At 42.9% G+C, this 14,187-nt stretch overlaps 4 protein-coding genes across 4 annotated transcripts; 3 read left to right on the top strand and 1 right to left on the bottom strand.

Moving 5' to 3' along the window:
• Positions 1 to 391: 391 nt before the first annotated feature.
• Positions 392 to 2,186, top strand: EAE98_010990 (uncharacterized protein; the record flags this gene model as incomplete). Its single annotated transcript, XM_038958612.1, has 5 exons — positions 392 to 622; positions 693 to 793; positions 853 to 1,363; positions 1,419 to 1,910; positions 1,962 to 2,186. The coding sequence occupies 5 exons, from the start codon at positions 392 to 394 to the stop codon at positions 2,184 to 2,186; spliced, it is 1,560 nt and encodes a 519-aa protein (XP_038804977.1).
• A 3,470-nt stretch (positions 2,187 to 5,656) lies between these two features.
• On the top strand, positions 5,657 to 9,089 carry EAE98_010989 (uncharacterized protein). Its single transcript, XM_038958611.1, has 4 exons — positions 5,657 to 6,296; positions 6,452 to 6,853; positions 7,097 to 7,221; positions 7,275 to 9,089. Exons 3-4 carry the CDS (start codon positions 7,155 to 7,157, stop codon positions 8,612 to 8,614), a joined length of 1,407 nt encoding a protein of 468 aa, XP_038804976.1. The 5' UTR covers positions 5,657 to 6,296; positions 6,452 to 6,853; positions 7,097 to 7,154; the 3' UTR covers positions 8,615 to 9,089.
• Positions 9,090 to 10,462: 1,373 nt separating this feature from the next.
• Positions 10,463 to 11,023, bottom strand: EAE98_010988 (uncharacterized protein; the record flags this gene model as incomplete). The annotated part of the gene is made up of 3 exons (XM_038958610.1): positions 10,463 to 10,547; positions 10,646 to 10,857; positions 10,982 to 11,023. 3 exons carry the CDS (start codon positions 11,021 to 11,023, stop codon positions 10,463 to 10,465), a joined length of 339 nt encoding a protein of 112 aa, XP_038804975.1.
• Positions 11,024 to 11,486: 463 nt separating this feature from the next.
• Positions 11,487 to 14,116, top strand: EAE98_010987 (uncharacterized protein). Its single transcript, XM_038958609.1, has 2 exons — positions 11,487 to 12,905; positions 12,954 to 14,116. Exons 1-2 carry the CDS (start codon positions 11,728 to 11,730, stop codon positions 13,789 to 13,791), a joined length of 2,016 nt encoding a protein of 671 aa, XP_038804974.1. The 5' UTR covers positions 11,487 to 11,727; the 3' UTR covers positions 13,792 to 14,116.
• Positions 14,117 to 14,187: the final 71 nt, after the last annotated feature.

Here is a 14,187-nt window from a genome sequence, read left to right as displayed (position 1 = left end):
TCGTAGCATGAATTTCACTAGCTTACTAATTTTCTTTGCAGCCCACATCACATTCTAGCTAGTAAGTTATAATAAATCGATAACCTACACATTTAGTCCTTGAAGAAGATACAATACAATAATAGCATCTTTCTTTTGCATCGTTGATGTTTATACGGATTTTATACGGATAGTGATAGTTTACAATCTATCTTAAGCCCACCTGTTCAACTTGAACTCCTCGGACATTCAATTACGCGAAGCCGACAGCAAGGTGCGATAACTATCATTGAACAAGCCAGCACTATTTTGTGCCAGTACGAGCGGAAGCGGGAACGTTTTCTACCAATCGTTCATTCAACACAATACTCGATTCTCTTCTCTGACGCCGGCCAACCCGATTGCTATCAACATGGACCTTCAGGATATTCAATCGTACATGGTCTCGTCCATGAACGAGATCACATCGACTTTTCAAAAGGTGCCTGGCTCTGCCATGCTCATCCGCTACATTCAATCGAGTTATCAGGATGATCCAGTCAGATCAGTTATCGAATTGGTTCTGGTTATCTTCTTCATTAGATATTTGCTGGCGCCTAGTTATGTGACGCATAACAATAATTTTGTTCAGTTGACGGAGGAGGTGAGCGGTCTTCCCCAATCAGATTGGTCTGCGAGTCAAAGTTATGGCAACTGATCTAGTAAATTACCAGGAAATCGATGACTTGGTGGACGAGTGGCAACCTGAGCCATTGGTTGCAAAGATGACTCCTTTTGAAGAGGCAGATAGTGAGAAAACGCCCATCATCGTAGGGTGAGTTTGACTCCCCCTTCCTCAATATTCTGCTTATGCAGTGTGCTAACATAAAGAAGGCCCACAGGACCAAAATCTAAGCTCTCAAATGGCCGAACGGTAACGAACCTCGCATCTTATAACTTCTACAATTTCGTTGGCAACGAGCAAGTCAAAGAGAAGGCCATCCAAACTCTCCGAACTTATGGTGTAGGACCTTGCGGACCCCCTCAATTCTACGGCACTCAAGATGTACACATGAAAACCGAAGCGGACATTGCATCATGTTTGGGAACGGAAGGATGCATTGTATATGCTCATGCATTTTCTACGATTTCGAGTGTGATACCAGCATTTTGCAAAAGAGGTGATATTATTGTGGCGGATCGAGCAAGCAATTACTCAATCAGGAAGGGTCTGCAGATTTCTAGAAGTACAGTCAAATATTTCGAGCATAACAATATGGAAGATTTGGAAAGGGTATTGCAGAAGGTAGTCAAGGAACAAGCCAAGAGACCGTTGACCAGAAGATTTATTGTTACAGAGGGATTGTCAGAAACAGTTGGTGATTGCGTGGACTTGCCCAAGCTGGTAATTTTCTCAAATCACATCCTAATGCTCGTGTGCATAACTAACAAATCATTAGATTGAACTCAAACGTCGTTACAAATTCCGCCTGATGTTGGATGAGACATGGTCCTTTGGAGTTCTTGGTAGAACTGGTCGCGGTCTTACGGAAGCACAGAATGTGGATGCATCACAAATTGATATGTTGATTGGATCATTAGCTGGACCTCTCTGTGCCGGAGGTGGATTCTGCGCAGGCTCAAACGATGTGGTAGAACATCAGCGTATCACTGCTGCTTCCTACACTTTCTCCGCGGCTTTACCAGCTATGTTGGCTACTACCGCTAGCGAAACGCTCAACATGCTACAAACTAATCCTGAGGTTTTGGTACAATGTAGAGAGAATATCAAGGCAATGAGGGCTCAGCTTGATCCGAGAAGTGATTGGGTTCACTGCACCAGTGCCGTTGAAAACCCGGTGATGCTCCTTGTTCTCAAGCAAGATATTGTCAACTCCAGACGTCTAAGTATCGAAGAACAAGAACGTATCATGCAAGAATGTGTTGATGAGGCAAGCAATTCCATCACTTAATACTGGTTCTATCCACTAACTTGTATACAGACACTCGCCAATGGAGTAATGATCACTAGACTCAAAAGTATGCCCGTCTACTCGGGTAGCAATGGCAAAGATGAAGAGTGGAAATTACAACCAGCTCTCAAAGTATGCATCACGACAGGACTCTCGAAAAAGGAGATTGAGAAGGCTGGCGTCGTTATTAGACATGCTATTACGAAAGTCTTGACTAGAAAGGCGAGTAGTAAGTTGGCCTTGCCACTGGCCTAAATTTACTGTTTCCTCGGCTGCATTTTTAGTAGCGGGGTGTTTCTTTTTACATGATAGATGATGGATGATGGATGAATAGGGGGGCATTGGGTTTAGCGGTTGGGTGAACGGGTTGTGAAGGGAGCTAGAAGAGGGTTGAAGAGCTGTAATGTATAATAATGGGGTACGTGTATTTGATATGAGTATAGACCGATGTATACAAATTAGAAATTACGAATGAATATCTTCACTTGGGAATTATTATGGCACATTACACTTTATGGGCGGGATTTTTCTCCTTGGGAATGAGATTGTTCGTAGATGCATCTAAATTTTGATATTCTATGTTCATTAGGCTTGTTAACTGATATATTTTGGGGGTAGATAGGTGGATGTATAAGTTTCAATAGGATGTTAGTACATGAGTGAATTGGGAACGGATGGTAGGTAGAAGAAGAAGTATATGTATAGGATGTTTCAATGGGATTTGAAAACGCTCAATTTGGATTATTTTGGGCGAGAGACTAGTAGGTTTGGGTTTGGGAAGTGGAAATGGGAAATGGAAATGGAGGGTAGGGAGGGTATGAAGACGGTTTTGATAGTTCAAACACCAGAGCGTGGTTGGTGTTGGTAAATCTATTGATTCAGTCGCAGAGATCCATAGGTATGATGTGATGTACCGTATGCATCTATCTTTTCTTCACCGACGATGAAGAAAGGGTGGGTGTGAACTTTGAAAAGAATCTAGATTCTAGAAGGACTCTCTCTGTACTTACTTACTACTCTGCGAATTACCAATTTCCACTTATTAGACTTATTTCCCTGCGATCCGATCCGGTTCACCGTCTCTCTTGTTAAGTTGTTCTTCCTTCTTTGACTTTTCTAGAATGTGATGGATGATGTATGATGTATCCGAGAGTTAATATAATGAATAATAAATAATGAATAATGAATGAATGGGCTGATGATAAATACCTCCGTATGCAGGTACCAAATACTACCAATCAATGAGCCAGTGACTGACTACCTACTACCTAGCCAGTGACATTCGAATGGTACCTGAAAGGATAAAACAAAGTCTGGAAGGAAGACCTGGCGCCTCGTGGGCTTGTTGATTGCCGCTATAATGGAATGTTAGAACTTAGGGCAGAGTGATGGAGTGAGTGATGGAGTTACAGACTGGCAGCCTGGCAGGGCATGAATGAAGGTTTACCAGGGACTTGACTGGGAACTAGGGCTGCGACGGATATGTCCGGTGGGCTGGAGTGTTCACCTATGACGATTTGACAAGAGCTAGTACATATGGCATATTCACACACACACACATATACATACACATCAATGAAATACAATATCCCGTGTTACATATTCAACTTCTCACTTCCACGCTCTTCCATCGAATAGTATTTCAATTCAAGTCAATCCATACCATCAAAATCAACCAGGTGAACAATTTTACCATGAAAACTCAAGAATCAAGACTCAAGACTCAAGACTGTGGGGGGGTAAATTCACATGTGCACAAATCAATCTTGCAATCGGGCTCGGGAGATTTTCTGGTGCCATTCTTTCGAATCGCCAATGTTCGTTCACCCATCGGTTACGTCTTACAATAGGGAAGGAGATCCAATTTTATGAGCACCAATCTCGATCCAATCGGAGGACCGCGGTAGGGATTGCTGCAGCCTTGTTCTGCAGACTGTACTGTACCTGACATATGCTCTACACCGACCGGCGGCCAGGATTTGGAGATTAGTCGTGCGGCGGCTGGGTGAAGGGTTGTGGGAGGGATTGATCCAATAGGTTGTGCTTTGGGGGCGAATTCAGGAATGCGTAGGAAGGGGGGTCGTTTGATTAAGGACCACGTAGGTCCTGGGCGATTGCTGGGATTTCTTGAGTAGGTACTAGGTACGTACTAGGTACTACTCTGTAGGTAGGTGGGTTTGGATAAGGTTCCGGATTCCACAATTTCTTTGGAACGGGTTGTCACTTGGAAGTTGTAAGTTGTAAGTTGTAACTTTGCGAACGAAAAGTTTTTGTATGCGAGATCTGGTGAGGTTGGTTGGTGAAATATTATGGGTTGGTAATACTTCTCTTAAGCTTTTGAGTCTTGGCCACACACGACATTGGGAGATTGGATAACTACAAAGTACTGATGACATCCAAGTAACGTTGAGGGAATGTACCTGGGTAATTTATGATATAAGGTTGTTGTTCGGGGATACGCATTGCATAATAGTAAGTTTCACCAATTCGGGGGTAGGGGAGGTATGATAAGATTACAATTTACGAGTAGGTAGTAGGTAGTAGGTACACCAAAAAAAAAGATGAGATGAAAATTGAGATGTAGAAATGCCGAATGAGGAAGGAGAGGAATATACGGTCGGGAAGTCGAGAAGTCGAGAAGTCGAGAAGAACAGAATGATCAGAGTTATGGTCAGACTCCGAGGGGTTTGTGATTTGGAGATGAACAGGAAATCTAATATTATGTATTGGATCTGTACCCATCTACCTCATATGTACTGATTACTACTCGAGTATGAGTGAGTGAGTACAGAAATATAGTAAGTGCCCCGGTACAGTCAGAAAGTGTCAGAAGTGTCAGAAAATATTACCATGATATATAAAGTGGATACTAGGTATATATGATATATTACTCGGTGTTGTTTTAAATGAATGCCGACCTCAAATCTAACCGAATTCCTCACCCAAAACTATACTTATTTAGTATTTTCAAAATTCAATATTAAAAGAACTAATATAACTATATTCTTCAAATCTTGAATATATATAGAATATCAATAAATAAATCTAATATCAAAGTTTCAAAGTTTTTGAAATCAAATTGAAATACTTTTAATAGAATAAAAATCTCTTTCAAATAATGCTTTTTTTATGGTTGGCCTTAGGCATTCAAAGCCTGAAAATAAGCGAATTTTCATTTCTATACTTTCAATATCTTGATTTTCTAAATAATTCAATAATCATATTAAAATATTATAATTTGAAAGAATATTTTTAAAATTCAATTAAATCTCTATAAATTGGTAAAATTTTATACTCTAAATCTTTGTGATTAAATTATAATTGAATTTTGAAATAGATGACTTTCAATAAATTTTGGTGTGATATACACTAGCTAAATTGTGGTCGGCATTCATTTAAAACAACACCGAGTACTGTAATCTGGAAAGAGGTGGTAAAATGGTTTGTACTTGTCACACCCAGAAATCCTGGTTTCATCCACTTTCTGGATCTTCAATTTCATTTCCACTGGTCAAAAAAGTTCTTCCATGTGGTGAGGGAGCTCTTGAGTTTTGAGTTTCGAGTTTTGAGTTTCGAGTCTTCATCGAGGCCTTTTGGGGTCGTGACCAGATGTGACCTTGAAGCCTTGAAGCCTTGAGATGAAGAAGTTGGGATGAACCTTTTTCTTTTCCTTCTGTTTCTCCTTGCCCTCCCTTGACCAGATCAGAATTAAGACCCCATATGTTCTCTTTTTCTTCTACCCCATACATCATAATACATGTCATTATCATGCCGCCTTCACTCTTTACAATCTTCAATCATTGCTAGGTACTGGGTAATCTTTAGACTTTAGTTTTTAGTCTTTGTAAGTTATAACTTATTATATATAACATATACTAGGTAACTTATATCTGATATCTTATATCTTATATCTTCCATTCTTCAAACTCTATACACACACACACACACAGTATTATTCCTCAAATTACCTTGACCGGGGAAAAGAAAGTTGGTCTTTCGCATCTTCTAGACTTTTTGATCTTCATAGATATAGAGGGGCATCTCTTTCCTCTTTGGTCCAATCTCATCGTCAATTAATATCTCTCTCTCTCATCCCCGGTCAACCTCCACCATTATACCGTTATACCGTTCGTGGTTCGTGGTTCGGATTAGAATTTGACTGTGACTTTGATCATTTCTTGATCTTTCCTTTCTTTCTTTCCTTCCTTCCTTCTTCCCTTCCTTGCCTTTCTTTTACATCGTACTTCACCTTCACTTGATTGGGCCTTCACTTCTTAACAGTCAACACCACCTGGGCAACCAAAAAAATCTGACTCTCCACTTTCTTGAGAGTGAATTGCGGAGTGGAGTTGTAAATTAAAACAAGTAAGTGCCCAGGTGCTTCCGTAAACAAAACCAAGCCTCCTCCAACAACCACAATAATAATAATAACAATCTCTATCGTTGCTTCCTTCCTCTACTTTTGATTTGATTATCATTCTCCACCACCAGAATTAATAAAGTCTCTAATCTCTTTTCAGAAAGTCGAATTGATCTTCGAGTTCTCATCACTATCCTTCAATATCCACTCACACAAACATATACACCCACACACACACACACACTCTCTCTCTCTCTCTCTATCAACGACGATTTGATATTCAGTCAAATCTCACAACCTTCCTTTTCATTGATTTCTTGGACCTAGAAGTCTTTCAGAACTAAAGTCGACAACTACAATTGCAAAATTTGCCGCGCATCTTTTGCTTGCTTTTGCCCAACACTCATTTATACCTTGAAACCTCGAGATCAAGTCACTCATTTCGATTACTCCCAAGAAAATACAACATTCCTGTCGTCGTTGATACCCAATTGAGACTAAGCCTTCTTGACGACAACATTCTCAAGATCACATTTACATTCCAACGACCTCGAAATTCAAGGTGGGTTAATTTCGTTCCTGTTTTCAAACTTCACCAAGCCATTCTCGCGGCTTGTAAGGTCCTAGAGTCCTAGAGATCAACATGGAATTTCCTACCCTACCCAAGGAGTTTATTTGACTCCAATACTTTAGGTCTTGTCCTTCTCATAATCTCATAACAAATACATGTTTCCCTCCTTGTCTTGTTTTTGTTTATTTTGTCAACTTGACATTGGACCTTGAACTAACCGCTGGCCGGCAATAGATCGAATCTATTTCGACTTTCAAACCAACACATTCTTTCTCTCAATATCACATTCATTATGAAGAGCGCCATCCTGTCCCTCGCGGGTTTCTCCCTTGTCCAATTGACTTTGGCTCAACCATTTAGTATGTATTCGCTGGCGCAACCCATTCTTACAATTCTTATTAACACATCACAGACCGCCATAATGCTCACCGGGCTATTCATGACAAGAGAAATTTGGTTACAGTGGTTGATACCGTTGTCGTCGCGGCTACCGAAATTCCAGAAGTCATCATCTATGTTAGCACTGACGGTACTCCTCTTTCAACTACTACCAAGTATATCGACAACGAGCCAACGACCATCTATCAATCGAACCCATCTGTCGCTACCTCGAGTGCCGCCACTACGACTACTCCAGCTGCCGATGTTCAAGCTGCCGCTGCTGTTGCCGTTCAACCATCCACTCAAACTACTGCTGATGCTGTAAGCACACCGGCAGCTCAAGTTCCAAGTGTAGAAGTCTCTGTCGCCGCCTCTGTCGCAGTTTCTGTAGCTTACACTAGCGCTGACGCCCCCGTTGCCGCTACTTCTACTAGTGCTGCTGCCCCCGTTGTCAGCTCTTCCAGCAGCGCTGCCGTTGTTCCGGTCCCAGTTTCTTCGAGCTCTTCCACCACTTCTTCTGCTGCAGCCGCATCCACTTCAGCTGTCGCTGCATCATCTGGAGGATATGGATTCGCATACTCTCCTTACATGGCCAATAACGCTTGCAAGACTCAAGACCAAGTGAACGCAGACTTTGCCGCAATTCCATCAACATACTCTACCGTCCGTATCTACGGAACGGATTGCAATCAAGTCACCACTACTTTGGTAGCCGCCAAGAAGTATGGTTTCAAGATCTTTGCTGGTGTATATGATTTCGCCGAGGTTGCATCCGAAACTCAAGCAATTGTAGATGCTGTTGATGGTGACTGGAGTTTGATCACTACCATCTCCATTGGAAACGAGTGGGTCAACAACGCTGTGACTGATGCTGCTGGTGTTGCCAGTGCCGTCGCTACTGCTAAATCTATCCTTTCTGCCGCCAACTACCCTGGAAAGGTTGTAGCCGTTGACACCTTGGCTGCCACTAAGCTTTACCCAAGTCTTTGCGACAATGTTGATTATTGCGCCGTCAATTGCCATCCTTTCTTCGATACCAACACCGCCGCCGATGCTGCTGGTACCTTCCTTAGCACCCAAATCTCCGAGTTGAGAGCCCTCTTGTCCAACCCTGATATGGACATTGTTATCACTGAGACCGGATGGCCATCCGCTGGAACATCTCACGATCAGGCTGTCGCCTCTCCTGAGGCTCAGACCACTGCCATAGCAGCTATCAAGGATCTTTTCGCTTCCAACGCATCCAACGTTTTCCTTTTCAGTACATTCAATGATTACTGGAAGGTCAACACCGCAGCTCTTTACATGGCAGAACAATCCTGGGGATACCTTGGAAACTCTCCCGCTGATGTAGCAGCTGGCTTGGTCTAAATTCTCACGCAGACCTGACCTGAATGACGATCTGATCTAACCTTTGGAGTATTCACGGCGTTCTTTGGGGGTTACAACCAATATGTACATACATGTGGTGTGAACATACAAAACTTTTTTCTGCTATTATTGTACTTGATGAAGTGGAAGGAATTGATGAATGGAAATCTGAGATAAAACATGAGTGTATTTCATACTGTTGAGAGCCGACTGTTGGGTACTAGGCTCCAAGTATATATTGCGCGCGATTCGTGGTGGGGAGATTAGATGGGCTGAGGGTGCAAAATGGTGCTGTGAGCTTGATGATAGGATGGAGATACTTTTCGATTGTACATATTGTAGTTTTTATTTGGAGGGATAAAAGAGAGAAATGACGATACCAACCTGAATTGATGATATGATTATCGGGGACTTTTTAGTCTTAGTTTGTTTCGTGTGATACATGATGTGGTGATGGGATCTATTGAGGGGCTTGAGTGATCTGAACCTCGAGGTTCAATATTTATCGAAGGCGGCATAGGAGCTGGTATGATTCGGCCATGCGAACAAGATCCGCAATTGATTGTATCAGTCTCTCTTGTTCAGATACGAGGAATCAAGCGTATGTTTGAATAGAACTCAATATCGGGATTGCAGGAGTGGTAAAGAGTTGAGATTTGAAAGCTGGAACTGGATCTGGATCTGGAACTTTGGAAGTCCTTCTTTTACCACCTCACGTTTGCCGGAGAGAGAGAAAGGGATTGTGCATCTTTCGCAAGTGCTCTTGAAGCAACTATATATACATATATATGTATATTGCGGACGAGATGGTTGGAAATCGAGACATTCGACATTCGACATTCGATATTCGAACTCTTGTAGTTAGTTGGTTTTCTGTGGGGGGGGGGGGGGGGGGGGGGGGGGGGGTAATGGTATTGTGATGGTGTGTGTATAGGGTTGATTTGACTTGACTTGACTTGACTTCGAGGTTAGTTCGCTATTTTCTAGTTGATTTGATTCGACTTGATTCGACTTGACTTGACTTCGAGGTTAGTTCGCTATTTTCTATTCCTGGGAGCTTGGGAGGGGGATCTGTTTGGGGGTTTGGGGGTTTGGGGGTTTGTGGTGTGCGGGGGAGGGGGAGTGTGGAAGACTTGAGGATAATATTGATTTGATTTGGTTGGTTGGTTGGATGGGAGCATGAGTTTGGAGAGGTGAGGAGGTGAGGAGGTGAGGAGGTGAGGAGGTGAGGAGGTGAGGAGGTGAGGAGAAGATGGGGGGCTAGAGTTAGCGGTTTTGATGATTTATATAGATTATTATTTCACAAAGCCGTTGTGCTTCAAGCATGATATGTTTTTATATGGTGTGGTGGAGATTTGTTGTCTTGGAATGCTTGGGGATGGAGATATAAGTGTCGAGTTTGAGGAGATTGGAGGTTGGAGGTTGAGATGGGGAGGATGATGCCGAGGAGAATGATTCAGTATATCGTACAGAGTTGGGGGTGTGCATAGGCGTGGATATGAGGATGCCTATGGGAGTGACAGGCAGGGCAGGGGAAAGCCATATCCTTTCGAGGCAATTGAAAGTCGAATGTGATCTTACCATAGCATCGTGTTGCTCAAAGGGAGACCGAGGAAGAGGAGATTGCATGCTACGTATTTTCTGCCTGCGATGGATTCGTCACAACACGTCAAGATCTATCAACAGAAATACAAATTGGCAGTATAAATCTCAGTCACAAAGTATCACACAAGTATCATAAAGAGTATCAATAAATGAGAGGAACAGCGTTCAATTGTCTACCCTCATAAAGTGGTCGACCTATTTCTTCACCATCATTTCCTCCCTTTCTCATCACATTCAACTAATTTATGCAGCGATGGTAACCTCAACCTCAACACCAGCTTCGATGTTGATGATGATTTGCTTGACAACCTCAGTAGGGGCGTTAAGACTATTATGCAATTAGTATTTTGTTCTCTCTTTAGATTTCTCTAATCCTCTTGATCTTCTGCCAGATTTCCAATTGTAAAGAATGCGGGAGGGACGTACTCAATGAGACGCTTGTGGATTCTCATCTCGAAGCAATCCCAGGTCTTGGAACCTTCACCACAAGGGGTTTTACGGGTGGTAACCTTCAAGGTTTGGGTTGGGAGACGGACTGGTCCCTTGATGCGGAGATCCTTTCCCTTGGCACGCTCGATGAGCTCACGGCAGACCTTCTCGAGGGACTCAACCTTCTTGGAGGTGAGGGTGATTCTGATCTTGTGGGTTTTTGTATGAAAGGGGGGATAGGTTAGTTTCATAATGTATATTTCCAATTCGATATGCGATCTGGACTTCGCGCAAACGAGGGGGGAATGTTGAATGTATTTGGAGGAAACGTACTGGGCCTTCACCGGCGAAATCCTTATCCTTGTTGTAAGACATATTTGCTGATAGATTGAATGGATTGATAGAATGGGATTCTATTGATTGATGTTATTCCTTCAAGACTCGAACGATGGTTCCAGTTGCGGCAAAGTGATGAAGGTGGTCGTGGAAAAAGAATTCTGAAATTTGGCGCGAAGATTAGATAAAATTGAAGATTCACGAAAACTGTGGGAGAAAGTCTTGGCATTACAGGGTTAAACGAATGGATTCTATTGGTTGAGGACTACATCGATGGGGTCTCACGAATATTAATGCCTTAACATATTTTGCGTGGCATGCAACTTCAATTTAAGGCATCTATATAATTTTCATCCAAGATGCCATCATCATTGATTTGATAGGTGGGTCAAGTTGATAAGTGTGGCCGAGTGCAGTAGCAGCAGAAGTAATTTGATGATATACCTACATATTGAGTCAAACGGCGAGAGCATGTATTGTACATATTTTGATACATTTAAATTCTTCAATTGCACTTTCTTCCTTTCGCCAAACACAATCTCTTAAAAGTACCACACGACCAAAACTTTCCAATACATTTTAGCTTATTTAAGTTTCCATCAAATTAATTGACCAGACGAGGAAAGCATTGGTGTACCACACAAGGACCTACTTCCACCTATTGACTTGGCCTCAATATATCATCCTAGCTCACGAGGTCACAATTACTTCCCATTCTACCGATACTACAGCAGAATTTAGAGATGGCTTCAAAATCAATAGTTCTCCCACCTTTAGTTCCATATCCCAAACTATCATGGAGGTCAAATATGCTACCGGGAGAGTGGGAAGCTTGCTTAGATGCCTGGATATCTCTGACTGAAGCACATCTATCAATACCATCTCCAGATTTCGTACGAATATCAGCAAAAGATGAATCCCTACCGGACTTCCTGGCATCCTACTTTGCCGAAACAGCTCTATCACATGACGAAAACTCGTTAGCCAATCCCTCAAAGACCAAGCAACTTCGCAAGCAAGCATATCTTCTGTTCTATAGGCTGGTTGGCGTTGACAAGTCACCTGAATCGTTACTGCGATGGGAAGTTCTCGCAGATGTATGTAAAGTTTATGGGAAGGAGAAGGGCAACAAAGTCACAACATTGGTATGGAGCAAGCACTCTTCAGTAATCGAGGGCTCGCTGGGCAGTCTCAAGAGCTTGTTGACAGAAGAACTGGATGCTGGGATTAAGGGAGATCTCAAAGGTTCGGAAATACAACTGAGACGATTAAATCAACTGTTACACGCTTCTCCTGAAGCAGCTTCGTTCTTCATGGCTGGGGATGATTTCGTGGATGCTCTTATAAGTTGTTACAAGCTCATGAATCCACCACTACGAAAGATCATCATCTCTACTATCTATCTCTGTATTATTGGGCTTACAGAAAGCCCCAAACCAAGATTTTCATCACTAGTCGACCGACTTTATTCCTTGAGTGCTGCGGCTGAAGCACATAAGAAAGGTCCAACTAATGTGAATGACTCGTTGGTTGCAGAGTTGGTCACAGTAACACCTGTGTTGAAGCAACTTCAACAAAGAATCGATGCTAGTGGCTCGGGGTCGAGCAGAGCAAAGTCTGTGATTGCTACTTTACAAGGCTTTCGTAAACCTGGGGGTAGCGGCAGGCCTGTACGCCTTTTCAAGAAGAAACCTAACAAAGGCAAGGGATTGGTCGACACTGATGATCATGAAAATAGTAGTGTACACGTTCATCAGATGAGTCTCATATCACAAGTTCAGGATTTGTTCCCAGATCTTGGATCAGGCTTTATTGTGAAATTACTTGAAGAATATAATGATAATACGGAGGAAGTCATATCTCATCTTCTGGACGGATCCCTTCCACCAAGTTTAAATAATGCTGATCGACATGAGGATTTGTATGTGCCCTCATTCTTCCAAACTCACCACTCTAACCATTTCTATAGCGAACTACCCAACGAACCATCTTCAAGTCACAACGACCTAGTACCTCATTCAACTCCCCCGCAACTTCCTACTCGCCGCAATATCTTTGATGATGACGAACTTGACCAGCTCACGGTTGATGCATCTCGCCTGCATTTCGGACGTCGCAACCCCGATCAAACCGCCGATGATGTGCTCCAAGATCGCTCCACCGCTCCCAATAAAGCCGCAATTCTCTCCGCACTTGCTGCTTTTGATTCTGACGATGATGAAAGAGACGACACATATGATGTAGCCGATGTCGGCGGAACAGTTGATTCTGCCAACCCCGAAGAATCCAACCCTGACAACAACTCACAACAGAGTGCACATGACGAAACTCTCTTCCGTGCCTACAAGTCGTCACCAAGCATTTTTGCTAGGGATGCAACCACTCGTAGAAGCAAAGAAAGAGCAGCTATAAGACAAGATACAGGCATGACGGACGAAGCACTCGAGGGGTGGGCAGTCATGCTTTCTCGTGACCCTAGGCAAATGCGACGACTTGAAACTCGATTCGCCACGTTCAAAGGAGAACAAACAAGTTTGGAGAGTACGTCGTGGAAAGCTGTTGAGGGAGAGGAAGATGGGAATGGAAATGGCAATAGGGGTAGAGGAGGCAAGATTAGAGGACCGGGTAGAGGTGGGAGAGGTGGCGGAGGAAGAGGAAGAGGCAATGGAAACGTGGCGGGTACGAGTGGTGATAAGGAGACTGACGTCGCTAGACAGAGGAAAGAAGCGAATAAGGGATCGAGAGCTAACCATAATCGTAGGGAGGGGAGAGCGAGAAAAATGGCTAGGGGAGGATTTCCGGGGTAGTGGAAAAAACCTTCAATTATGGTAAGGTTGAATCGAAGAAAGTGAAAAGCGTAGATACCTTTAGATTAATCTCGATACCATCGACTTGTTAATCATCATCCACATACTTGCCATGGTTCTATAGCACGTGCCTTACTCAAATAGGACGACTTTCGTAATTCGGGGAAAGGTCAAGATCTTGAACGAGGGGCGTGGAAGTGAAGCGAGACCGTGGAGGTTGAGGATTGGGAGGCCGTGAGAGCGTAGTAGATTAGGACAGGATACGAAGTATGATGATAATGAAATGTGTTTACGTAAAGTATGAGTAGAAGAGCAAGAAGTAGTAACAGCTATGAATTAGAACACTGTTGGTCGAGTTCCTTGCGCTTATTGCTCATTGGGCGAATTCCTAATCTA

This window comes from Botrytis deweyae (genome assembly GCF_014898535.1).
Source record: "Botrytis deweyae strain B1 chromosome Unknown BDEW_043, whole genome shotgun sequence".
Taxonomy (NCBI): domain Eukaryota; kingdom Fungi; phylum Ascomycota; class Leotiomycetes; order Helotiales; family Sclerotiniaceae; genus Botrytis; species Botrytis deweyae.
This window is presented reverse-complemented; position numbering and strand designations above follow the sequence as displayed.